This window comes from Phoxinus phoxinus (assembly GCF_949152265.1).
Source record: "Phoxinus phoxinus genome assembly, chromosome: 25".
NCBI lineage: Eukaryota > Metazoa > Chordata > Actinopteri > Cypriniformes > Leuciscidae > Phoxinus > Phoxinus phoxinus.
The window spans coordinates 24,105,322-24,130,911 of NC_136900.1; the positions used below are offsets into that span (position 1 = coordinate 24,105,322).

The 25,590-nt window shown below is 38.4% G+C and overlaps 3 protein-coding genes across 5 annotated transcripts in view; 2 read left to right on the forward strand and 1 right to left on the reverse strand.

The window, feature by feature from the left end:
• Positions 1-3,156, reverse strand: part of hrasa (HRas proto-oncogene, GTPase a) — a 33,296-nt gene extending 30,140 nt beyond the window's left edge. Inside the window, exon 1 of the mRNA XM_079604675.1 lies at positions 2,952-3,156. The gene's annotated coding sequence lies outside the window, so the exon portion shown is untranslated. The remainder of the gene's footprint in view (positions 1-2,951) is intronic.
• Positions 3,157-5,345: 2,189 nt separating this feature from the next.
• lrrc56 (leucine rich repeat containing 56) lies at positions 5,346-25,220 on the forward strand. 2 transcript variants are annotated; one of them, XM_079604662.1, is made up of 13 exons: positions 5,346-5,460; positions 5,586-5,727; positions 5,856-5,943; positions 6,241-6,301; positions 7,364-7,460; positions 9,676-9,873; positions 11,893-12,082; positions 13,310-13,486; positions 15,944-16,008; positions 16,113-16,234; positions 17,255-17,436; positions 24,048-24,300; positions 24,396-25,220. In XM_079604662.1, the coding sequence occupies exons 1-13, from the start codon at positions 5,420-5,422 to the stop codon at positions 24,565-24,567; spliced, it is 1,788 nt and encodes a 595-aa protein (XP_079460788.1). In that variant the 5' UTR covers positions 5,346-5,419; the 3' UTR covers positions 24,568-25,220. The 2 variants fall into 2 exon arrangements, with proteins under 2 accessions (XP_079460788.1, XP_079460789.1); XM_079604663.1 differs by having other exon boundaries at positions 5,412-5,460; positions 5,586-5,723; positions 24,396-25,121.
• LOC306994212 (uncharacterized protein) lies at positions 17,859-20,491 on the forward strand. Of its 2 annotated transcripts, XM_079604671.1 has the most exons (4): positions 17,859-18,236; positions 18,652-18,745; positions 19,107-19,204; positions 19,343-20,491. In XM_079604671.1, the coding sequence occupies exons 1-4, from the start codon at positions 18,189-18,191 to the stop codon at positions 19,493-19,495; spliced, it is 393 nt and encodes a 130-aa protein (XP_079460797.1). In that variant the 5' UTR covers positions 17,859-18,188; the 3' UTR covers positions 19,496-20,491. The 2 variants fall into 2 exon arrangements, with proteins under 2 accessions (XP_079460797.1, XP_079460796.1); XM_079604670.1 differs by lacking the exon at positions 17,859-18,236 and having other exon boundaries at positions 18,633-18,745.
• Positions 25,221-25,590: the final 370 nt, after the last annotated feature.

The window sequence follows — 25,590 nt, forward strand, 5'->3', positions numbered from 1 at the left end:
TTTAGACGGGAACGCGATGGTGGAGCGTTTTTAAGATTTCCACTCTGGAGGGTGGTTTCACTTTTTTGCCCCAAAAACGCCATCGCCGTGTAAACGAAAGGCACATCTGATAAAATATTTTTACGTTTTCACCCGCGAGCGTTCTCGTGTAAACAGGGCCTAAGAGTCGAATCGGGAATCGAAATCGAATTTAGAATCGGAATTGAAATTGAAATCGAATCGAATAGGAACATCTGAATCAATACCCAGCCCAGGTCTGCATTTTATGGACATCAACATATCTACGGTAATACCAAGAATTTGGAATGAATATTATTTGCCTAATCATTGAGAACCTTTATGTCCTGACAATTACAGTGACTTTAAATCTTATATTGCTAAACATGATGTTAGAGCACAAGTAATAAATGGTCCCCATAGAATCTCAAGTATCAATTTTCCCTGAGCCACAACCCTACAGAAGAAGAAGAAGAAGGCCTAAGTGATTTCCAGTCGGGATCAGACAGTAAAAGGAATCTCACGTGGGAAAAGGAATCGAAGGAATCGAATACTGAGGAACCATAACAGATCCAGGCGGAGTGAGCTACTGACATCATCCCCCAAAATAACCATCACGAGCCAGATCATTACATCCGTCTAGCCTAAATCTGCTGCCCTTCACTTGCAGACACTTCAAGATATTGTTTGTATGTTGATAAATGCAATGGAAATATTTGGGATGAGACATCATGTGCACAGTGAAAATGAAATAAAATAAACAAAAATATGAATGAATTAAATGATTTTGGGGGCCTGAAAATGTACGTAATTCAACGTAATTGCGTATTACGTGACGTCACGAACGCGCATCACAGAACAGAGCAAGGCGAGCATTTGTGCTTATAAAACTTAAACTTTTTTATTTATTTTTGAAATGACCGATCGTTTCGCTAGATAAGACCCGTATTCATCGTCTGGTGTCGTTTAAAGCCCGTTGAAGCGGCGCTGACACTGTCATCTGGACCTTGAACCGTTTGGGGCCCATTGACGTCCATTATATGGAGAAATGTTCTCATCAAAAACCTTAATTTCTTTTCGACTGAAGAAAGAAAGACATGGACATCTTGGATGACATCGGGGTGAGTAAATTATCAGCTAACGTTTTTTTTAAAGTGAACTAATCCTTTAAGAGGGATCAGTTTAAAAACGTTATCGTCTGTACGCGAAAAACACAAAGGAAAAACGTTCCTGTTTTTAGTACATCATTGTTGAGTAAAGATACCCTGAGTTTACGTTTTTATTAAATATTTAGATTATATTTTATTTCAGTATTATTTCAATTAAATTATATATATAGGGTCATGGGTTCGATTCCCAGGGAAAGCAAGAACTGATAAGAATTTAAAATTGTACCTTGAAATGCAATGTAAGTTGCTTTGGATAAAAACGTCTGCCAAATGCGTAAATGTAAATAAATGTAGTACCGGTAAATAAGAACAACACTAGTCTTTGCTGGTTTGAGATGGTCATAACTGGATTAATGGTGGGTCTTTCACCATTTTCACTTGAAACGGGCCTCACAACAGAAGAGGCCTCACTTGCACGGTTTCAAACAAACCCACAAAGCCATTGGGCATCCCAGAGCAAAACAGTGATGTATCATGTACTAAACTAATTTCGTAACGCGTTTTTAATTAATCGTTTGGGCCTCAAACTGTTTCTTTGAAAATGAGTGAACGCAGACCTGATAAGCCCAAACCCACTTTAAAAACAGCCAACAAACATGTCTGGGCCCAAAAAAACATCTCAGACTGGCTTACATCTGTTTTTCAGCAGATTTTGGTTCAAATTTATAGATGTTGGCACGGCCGAAACGAAGGCATAGTGTATAATCAGGCTAATATGTCCCTCACATTGAAAAGAGCCTGTAAATAAGGATTAGTTGATCAAATCGAGTCGCATTATATGATAGCACCTTCTCACAGTAAGTTATCTCAAATAACAGTTTAGAAGGCTTCAGAAAAACACATTTGGTTACTTTCATTTTGTAGCTAAAGAGAAAATCAACGAATCACACTGTGCAGTGACCTATAAAATATTACAGAGATGCAATACAACTTCTGTAGAGCTACTTAAGCGACCTAAACTGGCTTGTTCTGCGATAAAACATACTATTAAACTTCCGCACTGCTCTTCATAATCCAGAAATTACGAATCCTACTATGCTGAGGCATCTTAATATTCATGATCGAGGCATTGTCATTGGTGGGCTACTAAGCGACGTCAGCAGAAACTAATTAGTATTCAGCAAACAGTTCTTCGCCATTGGAACGCTACGACGCAAACTACTTAATATGCATGAGCTGGCCTTCGTCATAGTAGAATTTGCATTTGTTCGTCGGGTACTATGGGGCGTCACCCGAGTTTACAGAGAGGCTCGTAACTGTCACATGGATGCCACCAAAACTTAACAAATCAGATAATTAGTCAACATGTTTCCTTTCAGTGTTAGACTTGAAATCTTTCCCAATAAATGCAATTCGTCGGGAAGATAAGCCATGGCCAGTTTGATCGATTACTAGAGTCTGATTCAATGTAAACTGACCAGATTCAGTTTTTTTTTAGATGCTTGAACAGGTTTTCTTGTGAAGGGTGAATGATATATAAAGTAATTAAATAAACACTATAGTCCATTTAAATTATCAACAAACAATTTTGAATAAAACATTACAGAAAATACAGAACAGTGCTGGAATCTATAGATCGGTATCGATGACTGATTGTTCACACATGCATGTAAACATTCTCCATGCAATTATAAAAACGCACTAATTATTACCATAAATATACGGCAATTGTGGTCGATGATAGCAATATGTTTAAGGTAAACAATATGTGCCACTTTGAGTCACGTTACAATACATTGCATACAAACGATGTATGGTTTAATAGCAAAAACATGTACACTTCACCTCTGATTCCCCGGATTCAGTCACTCTTCAGGAGACTTCGTTTAATTCGAGATTTTCCTGGATTGTATTAGATGTAGCAGACAGTCCACTGTGAACAATGTGCTCCGCTGTGTGTGTGTGTGTGTGTGTGTGTGTGTGCAGTACAGCCTACGCCCAGCCCCACACGAGAGGACCGCCCCGGCAGCAGATTCACCAATCTTACTATGGCAAAGGCTGAGCTTATGAATATTAAGTAGATCCTTGTGACGTAGATCGGTGGCTGATCAACCAAGAGCACAGCCAATCACAAGGCTTTGTTCCACCCTCAATAACACAACAACCAATGGGATTAGTAGGCCGCACCCCAGAATACAGCTGCTCCTACTGTATCATTTTTTTATTGCATAACTAAATAAAATATGTTTTTATGGTTACAAAGCTGCTGTCCTTGCATTCTCTCCCTCATGTGTAGCTATATTATGTAATGTAGTTCTGATTTAGAAACTATAAAGTTATTTTTGAAGTGTGATTATGCAAAAGATTTATGGACAAGTGTATTGAAGTAAAATAAAGGCAAATGTTTTTTGTTTTTTTAAAAGAAGCTCTAATTGAAAATAAATATGCATTGCATTAATAACCAAGTGACACTTATTGTTTTTATTCAGGCAAAAGTAATTCAACTATACAATGTTGAAGTTTAAAACTGTAAACCAGGTCACAATTGTAGAGGGTTTTTTAATGTAGTGATATTTTGTAGGAAGAAAGAGATCAAATAAAATCGAAAGCGGGAAAAAAATGTTGACTTATTTGCAGGGTACAACATTTATTAAAGTTTTTTATTACTATTATTATTAATTACTATTACTCCTGTCTGGTAAATTTTCTAATTTAATTAACATTTATTTTTAAACATATAAGCTTGCATCCTGAAACAAAACCCTGCCCTTGCGGGTCAAAGTGACCCGAATCCCTACAATTATCCCTACAATTTTTTTTTGGTTCTTATTTTATTAAATTTTGTTAATATTTTTTCTATTTTTATTGCAATTTTTTGGGGAGTTTTTTTGTTATTTGTTATTTTATTTTCCTTTAAATTACAAGATTTGATCAATAAATAATACGCAAAGAGTAAGTTAGTAATTTACGCACATTCCTCACATTCTTTCAACTAAAATTCAAAATAACTCACAATTTCATGGATAAACATTTTAATTCAGCTCAAAATATTTTACATTGTGTATCTTAGCCGACCTTTTGTGGGGAAAAATAATAATATAACATGATATTTCATGACTCTTGCTTGGAGCAAATGAGCTGTTCCTCTGGGTCCTAAAATCAGTGCCTTTTGGTGTGCATTCAAGATAGACATCTAGACATTATAAAATCAAGTTTTAGCAATTTTTTTGTTAGAATTTTTAGCACTTTTAGGTTTTTCTGTGTACTGAAGCATTCCTCGCATCCCATCCATTCCCTAAGGGGGTCAAATTGACCAGAGAGGGAAGGATTTGTAACTTTTTCTTCTTTTTTTAACCACAAAACTCCTCGAATCCATAAATATTTGTTTGTGTATTCGTGGTTCAAGTGCTCAAAAAATGACCCGAGGGAAGGATGAGGGTTGATTAGGCTGGCCCATTGCAATATAAATACAATTATTTTAAATGTATATTTTATTTTTTATAATTTTATACATTCTTAAAATTGTTTTATAATTGTATTTTATTTTAGTACAAATATCTTATTTTGGTGTAAAAAAAAAAAGAAAAAAAAGAATAATAACCTATTTTTTATATTACTGAAATTCAGTTAGTTTGTTTAGTTAAGTTAGTTAGTTAGTATATTTGAGTGAGTTTTGATCAGTAATCTGACAACCCTGATGATTGAATCACACCATTATCATAACCATAAGTATTTCATAAGGCGTTGTAACTTTTGTGAATATTTAGGCCAGTCTTTGTAAATTTTAGTGAGTATATTGACTAGGCGTTTGTATTTATTTTCCTCTTCCGGTAGTAATATCCAAAAAGAGACACAAATGAACACTAAAACCATATTCAAACAAACAAACAAATAAAATAATAATAATAAAAATAAATAAATAAATATGTTACTGAGTCAAGAAACAATACAATACCTTGTCTAAAGTTAACATTAAAAATAATACAAAACTTTTGGGGCAAAACAGTGTAAAAAATGTAACCTAACGTTAGTTGTTTACGTCCTAATGTAAGTCGTGTTAATAATCGAAGTAGAATGTAATATTCATCCTTGTAGAATTCGTTATTTCGTGCACGTTCATGGAAATGACAACGTATATGACTATTCATTGTTTCAAGCTACATCAGCACAGACGTACAGTCTTAAATATAATATACTACAGTCACGAAGATGTTTTTGATAACGGACTACAAATCACAGGTGCCCCGTGGGCCGTATCCAGGAAGTAGTTCCCGTTGCTATCCAAACTTGTAGTCGAGTGAGGCTGAAGACGAATGCTCACACACCGAATAATCACGTTGTTTAGGCTCAATAGGTAAGAAAATAATGAATATATAAAGATAGAACGCACATAGTATGACATAGTAAACTTTGAACAGTTTACTTAATTCATTAAGTTTGCCTTTTTCTCTAAAACTGTTAACATAGCCTATATTTCAGGGCAGGAAAGCAAATGTTGCAGATGTCGAGTGAAGCATCGCCGAAGAAGAGAGCTGAGTTCATATCAAACCCTAAACCTCCTGCTGACCCAGATCTCTCTGACCTGATGATGGAGCAACTGTGTCTCTCACCAGAAAAGTTGGTAGGCTCTCAGTGTTGAGGCTAAACATGATGACACTATGAATTGGGCGATAAATGTAAAAACGTTATATTATACTGTGTATTTAGCACCTGATGTTTATAGGGTCACTGTCTTTTGTCTCCTCTCAGAAAACTCTGAGTGGATCAGAAAATCTACAAGAAGTGAAGTCGCTAGAGATGTGTGTTGACACCAGACAGGACACTTTAGACAACTTTGGTGAGATTTTTATTTGTTAAAATATACGTTTTATTTATTCATTTAGAAAATGTAGCCTATTTATATTTTTTTAGATAATATATCTATTTTTATATCATGCTGGTATTAAGAATTTGGGGAAGCCACATGTTACTTGTCATAAAAATCATGTCAAAATGGGGGAAAAAATATAGTAATGGTCCAAATATGATTGATTAGGATGTAGTTTGGATTGAAATGATGGCTGGATGGGCAATGAAGACATTACCTTTTATGAAATCTGATGAACGTTTGTGTTTTTGTCCACTTGTCTCACAGGAATATACTTGCCCAATCTTACACAGCTGAAAATGAACAACAGTTTGATCTCATCTGTGCGGTAAGACCCTCCATTTCCCTACATAAGTTACTTTGTTACATCCAGAAAGGAATAACTCACCCCAAAATGAACAATCTGTCATCAGTTACTTACTTTCCCTCGTTCTAAAGCCTGAATGACTTTCTTCCGTGGAACACAACAGAAGATATTTTGCAGAATATTAATACTCGTCATGGATATTAAAGGATTAGTTCACTTTTTAAAAAAAACTTTTGCTGATAATTTACTCACCCCGATGTCATCCAAGATGTCCATGTCTTTCTTTCTTCAGTCGAAAAGAAATTAAGGTTTTTGATGAAAACATTTCTCCATATAATGGACGTCAATGGGCCCCAAACGGGTCAAGGTCCAGATGACAGTGTCAGCGCCGCTTCAACGGGCTTTAAACGACACCAGACGATGAATACGGCTCTTATCTAGCGAAACCATTGTCATTTCACAAATAAATGAAAAAGTTTAAGTTTTATAAGCACAAGCGCTCGCCTTGCTCTGTTCTGTGATGCGCGTTCGTGACGTCATGTAATACGCAGTTACGGTGAAAAGGCCAAAAAAAAAAAAAAAAACTGGGAACAGCCGTTTGTGTGTCCGAAACCATTGTGGACGTTATTGAGTGACTTATTCAATCCCACGACTGGAACTGTTATAGAAATACATGTGATATTGATATGAGGGTAGACCGGCAGAGATTCAGAGGCATAAGGGACTGTAAATTGGTTATTACATGCAACAATCCAACAATAATAAAACAATGCATTGACATTTTCTTTTATACTTAAGTACTTTTAAAAATGAGTACTTCTGTACTTTTACTTAAGTAAACATCGTTCTTTACAACTTTTACTTGTAACTGAGTAATATTTGACCAGTAGTATCTGTACTTTTACTCAAGTAAGGAAGTTGTGTACTTTGTACTTTCCACCCCTGGAAACAATCTACATTGTTAAAAGCGCTATATAAATGAAGATGACTTGACTTGAATTAATTCTTAAAATATAATACTATAGAGGGACGGAGTGAATCAGGGAACGCAATGATCGCTCATTATTCTCAGTGTTTCCTCAGGGATCTGGGGACCAGCCTGTCCCTCCTGCAGGTTTTATGGCTGTCTCGATGCGGTCTGACCGACCTGGAGGGACTTCCTGCTCTCGCCAGCTTAAAGGTATCAAACAACACTCAGAAGCAAAATGTTACAAAGACTGAATTGATTAAACTCTTTTTTTGGAAGGCACAGTAAAAGGTATTTGGTTTTCTAATGTGAACGTATTAAAAAAAAATTATGACAAAGCCATCATATTATGAAGTATTAAGGGGGGGGGGGGGGGGGTATAATGCCCTTTTCACAAGATGTAAAATAAGTCTCTGATGTCCCCAGAGTGTGTGTGAAGTTTTAGCTCAAAATACGCCACAGATATTTGTATATATCATGTTAAAGTGTCACTTTTTGAGGGTGAGCAAAACACACCGTTTTGTGTCTGTCCCTTTAAATGCAAATGAGCTGCTGCTCCCGGCACAGGGGGCGGAGCTTCAACAGCTTGTGTCCTTTTACCTCACACACACACACACACACACATGCACACACACACACACACACAGACATGCACTGAAATTTCAAAACTTTTAGCCTTTTATGTTTAAAACCGGAGTCAGACAATGATAGAGAGACCCGAGAAGAAGTGACAACATGTAGAAGCAACAGGACATTTCTGAACGAATTTATGTAGCTTATGTGTATCTACTAGTCATTGATTAGCATATTCTGTCTTGATAATCTATAAATCGCATTCCCGGGGGCGGGGTTTATGTAAATTTAAGGGTTAGTGATGTCACTAACCCAGGAGAAATGTCGTGTAGTTCCTACCAGCCGTTTGTTGTAGTTCTTAAAGTGTGTATGTCAGGTTAATTTTTTTTTTAGATATATTAAATAAGGGTTAGATGTCTGAGTGAAAATGTAATTAGCATTAAAATTATTACTGTAACTGCCCTGCAATAAGATTTATAGCCATTTCTGTCAAGATCATATTTTTAAAACAAGGGCTGAGCTGTGACGTCATACAAGGGAGTCGCACCAACAAAGTTCTATTGAAGTATGGAGAGTTTTGAGTCTGAGGAGATCCAAAATCCCCCTCAAACCTATACGATGGCCCACAGCCATACAATTTTGAGCCTCCCAGGCGGGAGACAGATGAGGAGCCAAACAGAAATCAAATAATTCCTATCGAAGAAACATAAATATCTGGTGTGAAGAAGAAGCAGTGGAGAGTTGGTCAGGTGTCTGGTAGTATAGGCATAACTTAGCGGTGGAACGGTACATGTATTCGTATTGAACCGAAACGTTACGGGCGTCACGGTTCGGTGCTTGAATATACACGGAGAATACACGGTATAAAAATAAATAAAACTCGCGTGCAAATTAATTCATGCGGAACTAACGTTGGCTTACTGTTATACGCGGGTTATTTAGGGATACATAATCTGTAGCTCCGCCTTAGCTCTGAAGCTCCGTGGCTATAATGAACAGCCTGCGGTGTCAAGATTGCAATGCTGGAATATGTTGGTGTGTGTGTGTGTGTGTGTGTGTGTGTGTGTGTGTGAGTGAGAGTGAGAGTGAGTGAGAGAGAGACGCGGGCGCGATCGACTGCTTCAGTAGCACCGTAGGCACCGCATCAGCTGCCAGTCTCACTCGGGTTTTAAATCCCATTTTATAACTCATGAGATCTCCAACCGCGTAGTCCTTCTCAGTGAAATGGGCGCTGCAAATGACCGAAGCAGCACTGAAGTCAGCGCGTTTGGTCCGAACAAAGTTGACCCAGGCACGGACACAGTGGACTCTGTGACCGGTTTTAACGGTGTTTTTGCACACAGCACAAACGCAGTAATTCACCATCGTGAAAATACGCCTGCGTATACTAACTACCTAACTTAAATAACTAAATAAATGTCCTAATAACTAATTCTCTCGCTCTATCACTGGTACAATTATCAACACAACTCAGCGAGCGGGGGAGACGTCTCCCTCATATGACGTCAAACGATTCGTTTGGGGGGAGGGGCAGTTTTAAGTGAGGACTGAAAATAACGAACTTTTTCATCTTATATTCTGCCTTTAGGTATCGAAAAACATACAAAACAATACATCAACTTGTCAAACTTGTATTTCCCCTAACTATTTTGTGTTAATCATAATTAAAAATTTAACCTGGCATACACACTTTAAAAAGCAAATATCTCCCTTTGCTCTGAACTTTGAGTGTTGTAACTTTGCAAATGTTGTTTATGATCCAACAGCAACATTACACACTAACAGTTAGAAAAGTTAAATCGTAATCAACCACCCCTTTAAATAATATAAAATGTTTATATTGTGTGTTCCTCAGGAGCTGTATGTGGCGTATAACAGCATCTCAGACCTGACTCCGGTCAGTATGCTGGAGCACCTGGAGCTGCTGGACCTGGAGGGGAATGATGTCGGTGATCTGGCCCAGTTGATGTATTTGGGCTGTTGTGGGAAGCTCAGAACGCTTTCACTGGAAGGAAACCCCGTGTGCACCTGTCCCAGTCCAGGCACGTCAGAGGTACATGAGTTCATACAGCACATCATGGGTGCGGCGTGTCTAATAGAGAAGGAGAGAGATGAGGCTCAGCTTCTCTGTGCTGGACCAGACTAATGGTCCCGACAGATCAGGATGTCTCCATATAGTCCATTAAATCAGAATTAATGACTTTTTACAGCTTCATGTCGTGCTGCCCCTCCCCATCCATATAGACATGACACAATATGTTTGATATTAGAGACCCGAAATGGACAAGGGAAATGATTGATGTAAATATTGGTTCTGGGGCATTGCTACTTTTAGGCCGAGCAGAACAAAATAAGTCAGTACAAATATTTGGTAACACTTTACAATAAGGTTCCATTTGTTAAACAATAGTTGCCATAAACTAATAATGAAAAATGCTTTTACAGTATCTATTAATCTTAGTTAAAGTTAATTTCAACATTTACTTAGATTAAAATTAAATGTTGTATCTGTTAAGTTAACATTATTTAATGGACCTGAGCTAGCATGAACAATTGCAGTTGTATTAATTAACATAAAAAAATATGAATAAATATTGTCAGAAATGCATTGCTCATTGTTAGTTAATACATTAAATAAAGTGACCTTATTTTTAAGTGTTACCCATTATTTGCTATTATTATTGACCTGTTCATTAATTTAATTTAATATTATATTGGTATTTATTATCTCATTCATATTTATGAAATGTATATATTTTTGCAAGCATTATATAAAAATGTTGACAAATATAGTTTTTTTGTAATATTTACATACTATTATACATATTTTGAATTATCTTTTCATTTTATATTTTTACTTTTCAGTATAATTTTTTTTTTTTTTTAATTCTTCCGTTTAACTTTAATATTTTAAAAGAAAAACTATTTTGGTTTTAATAAATTTAGTACTTTAGTTTAAATATACTTTATTTAATTGAATTAAAAAAAAATCTAATATATATAATTCACACACATATAATTCATTTTACACATATCAACACTTTTATTTAGAGTTCCCCTTCTTTCAATTTTTGGTTATGGTTGAAAGGTTATGGTTGGTTATGGCAATTTTCTTACTGTTTTCAGTCAGTTTCAGGGATTACAAAACTGGGGCAAGTGTTCAGTGAGTGAACAAACTGCTTTGAATATTCATGAAGTGGTAAATGAAGTTCATTGAACGGTGCCCTCATTTGCTTTCTCTCTGTCTTTCACTCACTTCCTTTCCTGCGGATGAAAACAGCCCTTTGCATTTCCTTTCACAGAAACAAGTGATTGATAATGATATAGATGTACCCTACTGTTCAAAAGTTTGGGGTCTTTTGGGGAAAGACATTAATACTTTTATTCAGCTAGTACAAGTCTTGTACTGCCACTTTTGATCAATTTAATGTCCTTGTTGAATTAGTGTTAAAAAAAAGATTTCTATTTAAAATAAATGCTGTTCTTTTGAACGCACTATCAATAAATCCTAAAAAAACCTGGTCAATCGTTTTTTTGATGGCCGATGCCTTCAAATGTTAAAGTATAATAGTGTTTGCCTTTCTGTTACTATTACTAATAATATAAAAGCGAACGCTATAATACTTTTTTATATACAGTTTACTTTCTTTGTTTAACAGTTCGATCCAGTAACATATTAGTCAAAACTGTTTAACAGAGACCACAACTAATGAAGACGGAGAATGAAAGTGCTGTTTGCTCAGGTTTTGCTGTTCTCAGAGCCAACGCTGTCAAAATAAAAGTCCCGCTTCCAATTCATCAGCCAAACAGAAAAATTGATCGGCCGATGTCAATATTTTAAAAAATAACAAATATAATAGGATAGGCCCAAGAACGGAGCCTTGGGGAACTGTTTTCAACATTTATAATAATAAGAAATAAGTTATAACCACCATAATGTGTCAGTTAGCATGTTGCTATGCAGTTCCTAGGGTTTTCTGGGTGGGTTGCTACAGTGTTTCGGCTAGAACAACACAAAATACACTTGTATTCCAGATAGATTCATCACATTTGGTTTGTGTTTGACGAACAGGTATTAGACTACAGCTACAGGTCTGCGGTCCGTGAGATGATCCCTCAGCTGAGCTATCTCGATGACGTACCTGCTGAAGAGGACAAACCTCAATGCTGTGGAACTTCACAGCAGGATTGGACTCTTCTCAAAGAATCGATCAAAGACGGTTCAGTTAATGACGGCCTGGAGAACACAAATACAGATAGAGGTAAAGACAAGCAGTTGCTGCCAAGACTGTCTCAGCAGCACTTGATATGTGTTATGAGGATGAGGATGAAGCCAAGCGCAGACAGTATGCAACACACAACATTTATTTAAAGACAAAAAACAGAGAAAACAAAACCCACGAGGGGGCAAAACAAGACAGGTTAGACTACTTTAGACTAACAGCGCTAGACTAAGGCTATATGTTTACACGGAAACGATCTGAAGAGAAAACGCAAAAGTGGCGTTGCGTTATCACTTTTTATTCTGCGTTTAGACGAGCGTTATGAGGGGGAAATCAGCGTGCATATGGAGACGCAAAAGTGTGTGAGATTGGATGTAGTGTGCACTCCAGACGGCTAGGTGGCGATGTGGAACACTGAAAGTGAAAGAGACGCTGACACAGTTTGTCATGTTTAATACGGTAAAGCCGCTGCTTTAACCCTCGCTGCTCTTCACGTGTCGCTCAGAATTAAAAAAAAATTTGTCAATGAAATTAATGCTATATTTTCCTGTACTGGCGCACGCCTGTGACGTAAACGCGTACGCGACGCCTTCACTGTTTAGCAGACTTTTGCGTTTTTACCGTTTTTACCCTTTAGACGGGAACGCGGCGGTGGAGCGTTTTTAAGATTTCCACTCTGGAGGGGGGTTTCACTTTTTTGCGTTTTTAAGCCCCAAAAACGCCATCGCCGTGTAAACGAAAGGCACATCCCATAAAATATTTGTACGTTTTCACCCGCGAGCGTTCTCGTGTAAACAGGGCCTAAGACAAAAAACTAGACACTAAACTAACAGTAAAGACAGGATCATATATTTTTGGGATTCTGATTGGCTAACGTAGGCTTGAGCTTCTCGTTACACTGCCACCTATAGGTTTGGCATGCTCTTGACGGCATATACACGGGTTCGTGTAAACGAACACTTTTCTGAAAACGGAGAGGGTGAAATGTCCGTTTATGAAAATAACCGGCCACGTGTAAACGTAGCCTAAATAGGGAGAAACTAATAATGACAACAGGTGACACAGATAAAACAATAATGACTAACGAGGAGAATAAGCGGGCGGGGTTGAGTAACGAGACAACATAAGCACACAGCCCAAACAAAAGGCCATGTGCTTGCACACACAAAACATGGGTCTGTGATGATCCTGCCTCAAGACTAGAGAAAATCAAGGGCCAGAAGGCAGAATCATGACAATATGCTTAAGAATGTTTCGCTCCATTAGAAGAGCGATGTGTCAGTGTGTGCGGCGTCAGGCCTGCTTCAGCCCAGCCTCTCGATCTGAGAGTCTCCTCCAGGCCAGGCAGCGCCAGACCTCTTACCTCCTGCAGCGGCCCGAGACCAGGGTCGCCTGGCTTTGACATCGCCATCTTGAACCACGAGGCCAGTGATCTAACGAAAGGTAAAACTCCTGCATTATTTTGACACACAGAGCATCGGGCTGGGCAAAAAAAACCCGATAACGATATGTATCGCGATAGACACGTAATCGGTATCTATAAAAAATGAGTTCGATAAAAAAAAAAATTCTTCTTCGTCGGAAGACACCAGACGTTGAACAAAGGCACTCACTCTCTGGTAACCTAGCAACGTAGGGAATGACCTTAGGGAGTGACACGCTAAAGGGGGTCGCACACTGGACGAGAAGCGTGCAACGCTTAAAGGTAGGGTAGGTAGGATTTATATAAAAACTTTTTACCAAATTTGATTAAACTTTCTATATATATCAATGCATAATTAAAATGTAAGTACTCTGATAAAAAGAGTATAAAAATCGAGTGACTCTAGACCGTTTAATCTTCATTAAACACAGCTCATTATTTCCATTCGGGACGAATCACAGGATTGGCTTGCGCGACTGTCACTCTCCGTCGCCATGACTACCGCCGCTATTACTGGCTCTGCCCTCGTGCGCGCACTCGCGCACCCGTTTTTAGGCGGGAGTGAATGGAATTAATGAGCTGTGTTTATTGAAGATTAAATACACTAGAGTCACTCGGTTTTTTATACTCTCTATTTCAGAGTACTTGCATTTTAATTATGTATTGGTATATAAAGACAGTTTAAACAAATTTGAATAAAAGTTTTTTTTTTAGACAATTCTGACCTATCCTACCTTTAATATATAATTAGCATAAGTGATAATATCAATGTGGTATGTTTTTGATTGACCAAAATTCTTGTCGCAAATGAGTACTGACATTATCAGTAGGGCTGGGGAAAAAAATCGATTTTCAAGTTTGTTACAACTCCCAAGTAGGGTTGTTAAAATGAAAGAGTTTAATTTGTTGCTTGATCGATCGTTAATCTAGTACATGATTTAATCCACTGAACACTGCTGTGGTAATATAAAAACACTCTCCCAACAGCATACCGTTTCTTTTGAGCCTATCATTTCTAATCAAATTAAAATTATATAGTTGTATCACTTGTGATGGTATTTTGACGTCCAGTCAACCAATAACATTAGAGCGACAGCACTACCAACGCCCACAAGCGACTTCACAGTACAGAGACTAGCGACACACAGCGACGACATCGCTGGCGGTGTGAACGGGGCTTTACGCTACGGGAACCCAATGTAAAACGCCTATATAAGCTGCAGAGCGGGCATTAGGCGCGCGAGCCGTCTTGCCTCGGTCTGCTCTGTGCAGAAATGCGTTTTAAATTCATGCAAAATTAAGGATCATTTTTGGCTTCGGTATTCTCGAGAAAAGGGATTTTCCCGTAGCGTAAGAAATACTCACGCAACACGAGTACTATCGTAAGAGAACACTGTTGTCGTGTAAACGAACAGCCAAAACGCATAAAAAGTTTTCGGTTTTTAGTTGAAAACGGTGTCGTTGTAAACAGCCCCTTAGTGTGTGTGTGTATGTAGGGTTGTAACGGTATGAGATTTTCACGGAATGATAATCGTCTTAGAAAATATCACGGTATGCGGTATTAAATCATTATTATTATAATCATCATCAGCTACAATGACTCTTAAATGAATGAAACCAGGTTTTTTGGTTGAACATATGGTTTATTAAACAGAACCATAGATATATACAGATATATAGCCAATGCGACATCTAGTGTATAGATCTACTGTATGACACAGACAAGCAGGTTTATAGTATATACATTTTTTGCGCTGTATATTAATCGACACGCTCATATAGCGATTTGATTTATTGCACAGCTATATTTTAGATGTATTCATCCATCTATCAAATCGCGCATTTTACGTGACATCTGCGTTATATTGTAAATTCCCTCAGCAACACGGAAATAATACGGCCTTAAGTTATAAATGGAGCTTTATCTGCAGGGAGGGATGGTGTTCGCCAATATTGGAGAACATGTTCGACGCGTTCCCTCCTTTAACTGCCATTCTTCGTCAACATTTCTGGACACAACTGGATATCCGTCTTCAAGGAAAACCCTGCGTTGCGCGTTCGTTTTTCGGATACCCAAAGTATTCCCACACTGCAGATTTTAACTTTTTTTGTCAGCGGGGATAGAGATCAGAATATCCAGCCGCTGTCTCAGACATCGTCTCCGCTGCACATGTGGAGTCTAAGCAGTCAAGTGGAAAGAAGTTGCGCGCATGTGAGATCTGGTTTAATTTTTTTCCAAAACCGGTAATAAGCAAATATTCACAATATGATAATCGTACATGTCAATATCGTGATAAACCGCCATACCGGTATACCGTTACAACCCAATAAGTGGATTATTTATTAAATATAACAAATAATTGTGTGTCTGATCTGTCCAGCCGCTTCATAATACATGAATAATATTAGTAATATTTATTATATGTGTATAATATCACATTTTACATGTCAGAAAGTGATAGGTGCCGTTTCCACAGGTGCCGGCAGTGCTCTCTGTGGGAATCCACTGCAGGTTGTTCGAGTACGAAGACAGAAAACAAAGGTGAATCTGTTCATACTGATCCATGTACTGTACACGAAGCATGAACGGCAATATAATTGGGTATTAAGGACCCAGAAAACATATTTTTCCCCCATTCTGCTCAGCTCAGCTCACCACGGCTCTGCAGTTACGTTCCTGAACACACACATGACTATGAAGAGTCGAGCAGTGAGGACCGTAGTGATGTTTTTGCTGAGCTCAGAAGCTGGAGGATTGAGCACAACAAGTACTGAAACTCCTCTAACACACACACACACACACACACACACACACACTTTGGGTCTCATTCATGAAACCCGAGCAGAACGAATGTTTGTGTAAATCGTGTGTAAAGTGGTTCTGGCGTAAATTTTCGGATTCATTAAAATGTTCGTATTTTCCAAATGTTAGTTGGTACGAAAGAAATCTACACCTGCTGCCAGCCACGCGTAAATAGTGCGTTTAACATCCGAACGTTTTGCTCATTAATAAGGCTGCAGTTTAATTTACCTTAATCGGGTACATATTTACACAGCATTTTGAACAAATATGATGTATAGTAATTACATATATATATGTTTTTTCTTTTTACTTTTATTATGAGAGCCAGTAATAGCATCTGCAAACGGACACTTTAATCAAATAATTAATTGCTTCAATACGGCTGGGCTATATTTTTTCGAAGTGAACTAATTAGTTTTTTGCAGTCGAGCTTCATTTCGAACCGTTTTCTTTTCTTTTCTGGGACTGTTCGATTAACAGATGAAACTCCAGTAACTGCGTCTGTAATATCTGCCAAGCTTCCTTTTTTTTTTAGGACCTGATACGCCACTATGTACGCTTGAAAATAAAATGTGGCGTTTTGAATGAACTTCTGATAATAAAATATTATCTGATAATGAGAAATTTTTCTTTTCCATTCGCTTTTGAGAAGACATGTTGAAATCCTTCGTTTGGTGTCATAATATGATGCCCATATATAGTTGCGAGTCGGATTTAATGGGCGGGGTTTATGGTAATTGAGAATGAGCGTGCACGCGCGTCCCATTTACGACTGATTGGAATTCATTAACACACACACACACACTTCACTATCACATCTGACGTTTACGAAGTATTTGTGAATCAGGAGAAGAGTTTTCGGGAAGGTCTCTTTACGCGCAGATCACTCACATATTTACTCGTATATTTACGAATGTTTCATGAATGAGACCCTTTGCTTCCGGTTATAATGTGGTACAATGGACACTGCGTTGACTTCCGACAGACATCTGTTGGCTGTTGCGGACCGGCAGCCGCAGGTGATGAGAATCCAGCACAGTGATGATGAGTGTGATGAAGATGAAGGCAGCCACAGTCACAGTTTCAGCAGTGATGAAATCACTAAAGACAGAACTGTCTGCAGAGACACAAGCTCTCCTGATTCGTCCTTTCAATCTCCCTCACCAGGTAAGTAACGTTATTCCCCTCATGTATTTCTTCACGTTTTTTTCTTTTTTCTTTAAAGGGATAGTTCACTTTAAATTTAAATGTTGGTGTGTTTTATCTTACCTGAAGTGCATCCAAGATGTCGGTGTCTTTGTCTCCGCAGTAGTTTCAATTTTGATATTTTTAGGTCAAACCGTTCTTGTCTGTCAGTCATATAATGCAGGTCTATAGGCACTGTCTCCAAAAGCATGCAGAGAAAAGTCCAAATTACACAATTCCCCATCGTAAGTGCACATTGATGGCCTAAGACACGAAACAAGCGGTTTGTGTGATAAAATGAACAGTATTTATATCGTTTTTATCTCTTTTACACAGCCACGTCCATCTGATCTGTTTACTTAGTCTGCGCAAGCGGCGTAGAGCGCCGGAAGTGATCTCTCTCTCTCTCTCGCGCGTGTACGTCACTCATTGTTTACACCAGAACCGATGCACAGAACAGAGATTGTAGGACGGCTAATAGACCCCTTCACGGTTGACGTCACAGGGAAATTAGAAGTGCGTAGTGCGCATGTCGGGGTCAGAACGTTCCATGAACTTCCATCGTGAGTTAACCAGATAATTTCTCGTCAAAATGCCTACTTGTTGTGTCGTGGACTGTGCAAATCGCACCAGTTGCGGAGTCAAGTTTTTCAGGATTCCTGCAGGAGCACATCCTTTTCAAAAAAATAGAAGACTTCTGTGGCTGCAAGCAATTAAACGGGCAGACTGGGACAATGCTACGATTAAAGAGGCTCGTGTTTGTAGTGCTCACTTCATATCAGGTAAAGTCATCCTTTATCATTCCTTTCTATTAGATTAAACTCGAAAGCCTGGATTGCATTAACAGTTTTCTGTACACTAGCCTATAACGTTAAGATATGCTGGTTAATCTTTTATTTTTTTTTATGTCATCATGGACCTGTGTCCAGCTGCTAACGTTAGCTATCAGTTAGCCGCAGGCTAGCGCCAACTTTGTGACAACAACATTTGTTTAACCGTTAACTTACTAACCATGTCTTAACTCTAAACATACTAGTAAGTAAACAACTGTTTTCTGTAAACTGATTTAATAGTTAGGGGAAATTTGATATCTGGCATTAATTGTGACCTGTGTCATGCTAGACTTCGCAGACTAGCTTTACATTTACAAGTAACGTTACATTAATGGGTGTATTTTTTATTTTATTTTTTTTGTAGGAGAGGCATCACTTGACTCCAGTAGTCCTGACTTTGTGCCCTCCTTGTTTGTGTACAAAAAACAAAGCCAGACACCTAAGACAAAAATGGAAAGGTATGAATACAAAAATATATATATATCTATAAGGCTTGTCTGTTTCTCTAGCAACGTCCAGAAAACTGGCGGAGTAGTTTAGACCACCTAGTCTAATCCTTATCCAAATGTCTTTGAACTCCTCTCACTAGCCCTCTCTCTCTCAATATACTCATATTGGTCTGATGTTTGTCAGTGCATATGCAAGCCTCAAGGATATACTATAATATTGCATTAAAAAGATTACATTTACAGCATTTTAATTCACTGTTCATGTAAATTATTATTAATTAAATTTAATTAAAGCAATATTGTGCAGTTTAACTAGACAATGATTAAATGTTTTCACACAGCACTAATTGTTCCTTTTGTTTTCCTTTAGGTATCAGAGGAAAAGGAAGAGAGATGAACGCCCTGACATGCAACCTGCTTCTTCTATGGCTGAGATGGAACAAGACTGTACCATTGATCATTGCAGTGGTATGAATAATCTTTTTAACGTAAAGCTAAAACTAATGCAGTCTAATACATCAGCCCTGTGGTCCCACAAGCTACACCCTCCAAAGTGGTCATAATTTTTCACTGAACTTCTGTATGTCTGTTTGTTTTCTGTTCAAGATGAGGAGGAAGCTGAAAAGGACTGCCCAGTGTCGAGAAGGGAACATGATGATCTTTGCTTTACACACCATCAACTGCAGGAAGACTACATCAACCTGCAGCAGGACTGTTTCAAATTACGCAGTGAGAATGAAGAACTTAGGAATGAATTAAAGAAATCCAGATTTTCATACAGCAATGTTAAGAGTAGCATTCGACTATTACTGTTTTTCACTGGACTGACCTCTGTAATCTTCGAATGGCTCCTAAAAAAATTAGATGGCAGTATTGAGATAAGTCACCAAGCCCTTCCTCTAGAGGACCAACTGTTGATGGTCTTGATGAAATTAAGGATGGGCCTCAGTAACACTGACCTGGCATATAGATTTCATGTAACAACAAGCACCGTATCAAATATTTATCGGAGCTGGATCTCTGTTATGTCTGTCGTCCTCAAGCCATTAATTAAATGGCCAAATAAGGGAGCTATACTTAAAAATATGCCCAAAACATTCAAACGTCACTTCAAAAAATGCCGCTGCATAATAGACTGCACAGAAATTTTTATAGCTCGACCTAGTAATTTGACTGCAAGGGCCCAGACCTGGTCTAATTACAAACACAACAATACATTAAAATATTTGATTGCCATCACACCTGCTGGGGCAATTTCATTTTTGTCTCCAGGGTGGGGTGGGCGGGTTTCTGATAAACAGATCAGCAAAGAGTCAGGTTTTCTGGAACTGTTGGAGCCTATGGACGAGGTTCTAGCTGATAGGGGATTTTTAATACGGGATGAGCTTGCAGCTTGCGGTGCCATTCTTCGTATTCCTCATTTTACTAAAGGTAAAAAGCAACTGTCTGCACTGGAAGTAGACACATCCAGACAACTGTCTCGGGTTAGGATTCATGTTGAACGAGTCATTGGTCGGTGGAAAAACTTCAAGATTTTACAAACTGTTATTCCTGTGTCTCAGGTTGATATGCTAGATGATGTAGTGATTGTGTGCGGTGCTCTAACAAACCTCTGTAAAAGTGTAGTTCCCAAATAAGTCATTCATTTGAAATATTTAATGATTAATGCTATTTTACAATTTATACATTTTGTATTTTGTCAAAATATGTAACATTGTTTCTGGACATGTTCCAATAAAGAAAATCTTAACACATACTTTACTGTCACTTGTTATTTAAGCTACTGGATAATGACATGAAATTGTACATGTCTTAAATTGATGTGCATCTGTATACAAACAAGTAACAATTACAAGTGCATCTGAATATAAACAAGTAACAATTACAAGTGCATCTGAATATAAACAAGTAACAATTACAAGTGCATCTGAATATAAACAAGTAACAATTACAAGTGCATCTGAATATAAACAAGTAACAATTACAAGTGCATCTGAATATAAACAAAGTATACAAAGAAATACAACAAACACATGAGTGAAACGGTAGTTCATTAGTCAACAATTGGCTTCTGCCATTGACAAAGAAAACAGTCAGTTGTTTTGACATTCTCTACATAACCAAGTTGCTGACTTCCTTTTGATCTGTGCGCAGCTGTAATGGAAGAGGCAATTACATCTGGCACAGTTGATCATTTTCCCGAAATCTGGCCTTTCACAGATTTTGCAGACTGACTGTGCCCGTAAGGAAGGGTCATGTCTTCTTGTTAGGATCTCAGGCAACACAGTTGAAATGAAGGCATGTTGAGCCTTTGGCAAATTCTCCTGCAGAAACACTGCGTTTTTAAGGATGCGTTCCACTATAACCTCGTTTCTCGTCCACAACACGAAGTCACAGTAGCTGACGTCACTTACAAACATATGTAGTTGGGTTTGATAATAGTATGGGTGTGAATTCTTCAAATTTAAAGACTTGTCCAGGCAAAACTGCCTGTCCTCTGCGCTTCCCTGAAGACCATCACGGTATTTGTAAGGACACTTAATTTCTACCAAACCTTTGCCACAACAGGTACATCTTACTATGCCATCTGGTGATGATCCGAGGTGTGGCTCAGAAGGCAGCAGCATTAGGCCACAGGAACTTACACTGAAGTCTTGATGGTTTTCGACCATAAGGGACGTGTAGGCTTGTCTTGCAGTTTCTTCCATGGACTTACCCCAGAGAACAGATGGGACATTTAGCTGTGTGTGGTTGTACTGCATTATCTCACTCAGGTAGGTGTTGCTGATATTGTCAGCTGTAGCCACACGATAAAACCTAGTACTTGTAATTCGACCAGCCCGGTAGGTTTGCCAATCCTTTGAGCTTGACTGTTGTCGTGTGACAAATTCCAGTCTTTCACACTGATGAGGTTGCAGTTTATTCTTCAGTCTGTGAAATGTGTCCTCACTTTTCACCTGCAATTCTTGTGGTGAGAGTTCCCTGAGTGTTCCATCAAACAAAGCAGTCAAGCGCTCGGGTAAGTTTGAGTGTTCCTCTGTATCAGTATCGGATGCTGTGTCTGTATCACTGTTTTCTAGACTTGTCAGTACTGCAGCACCAGGGGCTATAATCTGCAACTCTTTGATGTCATCATCTGTCAACACTATGAAAGGAGAACTAGACAATTATAACACTATAGGACATTTACAACAGTAGTATCACATTTTAACAAAAAAAAATTTGTGTATCTATCTCTCCTCAATTTGTATAATAATATGTAAGGGATAATGTATAGCGTGGCGGTTGTTATAGCGAATACAACCCCGACAGGCTGGATTGTATTCGCTATAACAACCGCCTCGCTATACATTATCCCGCTTATTACATGGCTACCTACTAAATAAATCAATAATTTGACACAAAATATTGATTTAAAAAGGAGTTTATTGATTTAACAATGATTGTATTGCAACAGTGTGTTATACTTAGCAGCGGTCTGTTATCAAAAAATAACATGCATGGCATGCAATTATGCATTACAGTGTAAGTAAAATGTAAAAAGACTTGGGAGGAGTAATGAAAATAAACAAAATGAACTTTTGGCAAAAGGAATCTTATCTCTGTCAACTATTACATGCCTGTGGCTCTGGCGGTGGCACTAGATCTACTCCTGACCGTTTCTGGAAGCTGCTTATCTAGCCTGCCTGTCCTCTTTGGTTTGTGGAAGCTGATTTTCTTTAATGGGGCTGGTTCGACTTCTTTCCTGCTTAAATCTTTCCACTTGCACTCTCCAGAAGTGACTGCTGGTTTCTCTGTCCATCCCATTCTAACACAGATTTCGATTTTGAATAAAATTGCAGCAGCATGACTGCAGCATGACCCAAGCCTGAAATTAAATAATTTACATGTCAAACCATTATCCTTCATGAGTGGGTCTTGAAATTAACACTTGCTCTCAGCAAATGGGTCTGCAGGTAAGACATAGCTACAAACTAAATACTACTAACATGCCTACTACTAACATGCCTACTACTATGATTATTTTTTAAAGTTGCCTATGTATGCCTGTTCTAACCGTGCGTGCGCTATGTCTCTTAATGACATTTTTTTTGACCTCATCACGCAATGACGCGATTTCCACGCATCTCCGCGCTAACTGGTGAAATGACAGACACACGTTTAGTTTAGCAGTAACGTTAGCTACCCTAGAGGAAAGGTGACGGATGCAGGGTATAAGTGATTAGTAGTCGTGACAGTTTTTATAGGAAAATAAAACAATCAAGTCAAGGAAATCAGTCAACAGTGCATCCGTCTCCACTGATAAATACTTAACGTTACCCTGCCATGCAGGTGCAATTTGCGGTATGGATGTAGCCTTCCCGCTTGTTGATCACAACCCAGGCTTGGTACATAGAGGTGTTTTTCCCTTGGCGCTGGCTCGGTAAAACCTCCGCTTTTAACACACAAAAGTCATCGCCTATATCGCTATATAAAACCGTCTGGACATGACCACAGACTACATAATTATAAGCGTCTAGCGATTTGTAGGCTCTTAGTTTTTCTCGCGTGTAAACACTCGGCTTGTCCACCAGATAGCTGTATATGGCGGGCCAGTGAATATCTGGCCACTTGCTGACGTTGTCTACCCATTCTGTTATGAGCTCGGGATCAGGCAGACAATCGCCATTAACTAAAACAAGTTTGTTATGGTACTGTTCCCGTTCCTGTGGTGGCAAAGACAGCGCATAAGTTGACACAATATGCCGGTCTATTAGCCGCGCCATTTTTCTGACCCCGTGCTGCGCGCGCACCTAACCGACCATTCGAATGTTTACAAACATTGAAGGGGTCTATAGAAATGGTAGTTTGCGCTTATCCGGGATGTTTAAACCAGTGTAAAAAAAAAAAAAATTACGTAAGCTCGCGCAAACTCATCCGGGAGAGAGATCACTTCCGCCGCTCTACGGCGCTTGCACAGACTAAGTAAACAGATCAGATGGACGTGGCTGTGTAAAAGAGATAAAAACGATATAAATACTGTTCGTTTTATCACACAAACCGCTTGTTTCGTGTCTTAGGCCATCAATGTGCACTTACGATGGGGAATTGTTTAATTTGGACTTTTCTCTGCATGCTTTTGGAGACAGTGCCTATAGACCTGCATTATATGACTGACAGACAAGAACGGTTTGACCTAAAAATATCAAAATTGAAACTCCTGCGGAGACAAAGACACCGACATCTTGATGCACTTCAGGTAAGATAAAACACACCAACATTTAATTTCAAAGTGAACTATCCCTTTAAATCTCGTGCCTCTTTCTTACAGAATCTCCCGAGGTGTTGAGACTAACCTCTTCATCAGGCTGTTCGATGTCTCCCTCACCGCCACTCTCTGCAGCAGCTCCCCCTGCTGGCCGGAGGATCACACAGATCCGCACCAGGAGACTCAGACCTCATTATGCGGACATCAGTAAACCCAGACCATCACAGGAGACTATTACGACTGTATCATCTCAGACTGTGTCTCCTCAAATATCCCACACACCTCACAGACCGTCTGCTGGTCCTAGAGCGCAACGGTATACATTCCCATCATTCCTTTTACACTTCATATTTGTGTGAGTTATTACTTCAACAAAGGCATTTCTGACTCAAATATATTCTCCCAATTTAGGTCAGAGAATACTAGGAATCATCAACACACGGACATCCAGCACAAACCAATAGCACTCTCTAACACGTTTAAATTACTGACACCCAGACGTCCACAAACAGCCAGCGCTGCTCTCCAGAGGCTTCCAGAACGAAACCTCCTGTCTGCTCGAAGAAACACACACTTGGAGTGATGGATTGTGGGTCAGGTTAGGTCATACATCTTTTCTCTGCAGGTTTACAGGGTTTCAGAACCACTGTGAAGTCTTCTGAAGTTGTCACATGCATTGCTGAATCATTAGGGGGCGCCATTTCCATTATGATAAATGCTTGTTTATTTGAGATGTATTCCGTGTTAGATTGACAGGAGAGAGTTTTTGGTTCTTATTCGTCCACTGATATTATGTGAACACTAATACAGAGAAATAATACTGTAAGTGTCCCATTGTTGATGTTAATGTCAGTGCTTCTCATGAAAGCTGTGTTTTCCTGCGGTGGATCTCCAGCATCCCCATCTGTCAGATTCTTAACATGTCTGGTCTTGCTGGTACAGTGTGTTATTATTCCATATGTCTCTGAAATATTTCCCACTGATGATAAGTCAGATAACAGTGTTGTTCTGAGAAGCAAGCAACATATAATTAACCTGTCAATAATTTCCAAGTTTTTTAAGCATTCTGGACAGTATTTAGGTTTTCTATTCAATTTTTTAACATGTTTTTTCAGTGTACATCCAGATATATATCTTAAAATAACTAAATAAAATAAACATAAGATGGCTAAAATAAGAAATTTGAGTTAGAGCTAAACGTCAAAGGCTGATTGTTAATAAAGTCAAATGAAGAATTATTTATGAAGTTTGTCTACTCATCTCATTTTGAGTCCAGCATAGTGTGACAAAAAGCATATATATGGATATATGACAAAACGTGCCAGTTTTTAATTTCGGTGAATATACACCTACAATAAACAACAAATATTAAAATACAATTTGTTGCATTTACAACTATTTCACCTAAAAAAACAATTGTAGGGTGGGGGGAAAACAATTAGTGGCTTTTTCTTTTTTTATATATATATAGGCTATGCTTTGTTTGGATATTCAGTTTACAGTGTGGAACAACATAATTAGAACACAACAATAATATTAAGAATAATAGAATATAAAGAATAGTAATAGAAAACACTTCACCAACACCATAGCACAAAACTCAAAC

Excerpts from the sequence above, each read along its gene's own strand:
- lrrc56 (XM_079604662.1), top strand. The coding sequence starts at position 5,420 with ATGCTCACACACCGAATAATCACGTTGTTTAGGCTCAATAG. Across the intron at positions 5,728-5,855 it reads GTCTCTCACCAGAAAAGTTG|AAAACTCTGAGTGGATCAGA; the intron begins GTAGGCTCTCAG and ends GTCTCCTCTCAG. Across the intron at positions 12,083-13,309 it reads GAACACAAATACAGATAGAG|AAGAGCGATGTGTCAGTGTG; the intron begins GTAAAGACAAGC and ends TCGCTCCATTAG.
- LOC306994212 (XM_079604670.1), top strand. Across the intron at positions 19,205-19,342 it reads TACCATTGATCATTGCAGTG|ATGAGGAGGAAGCTGAAAAG; the intron begins GTATGAATAATC and ends TTTCTGTTCAAG.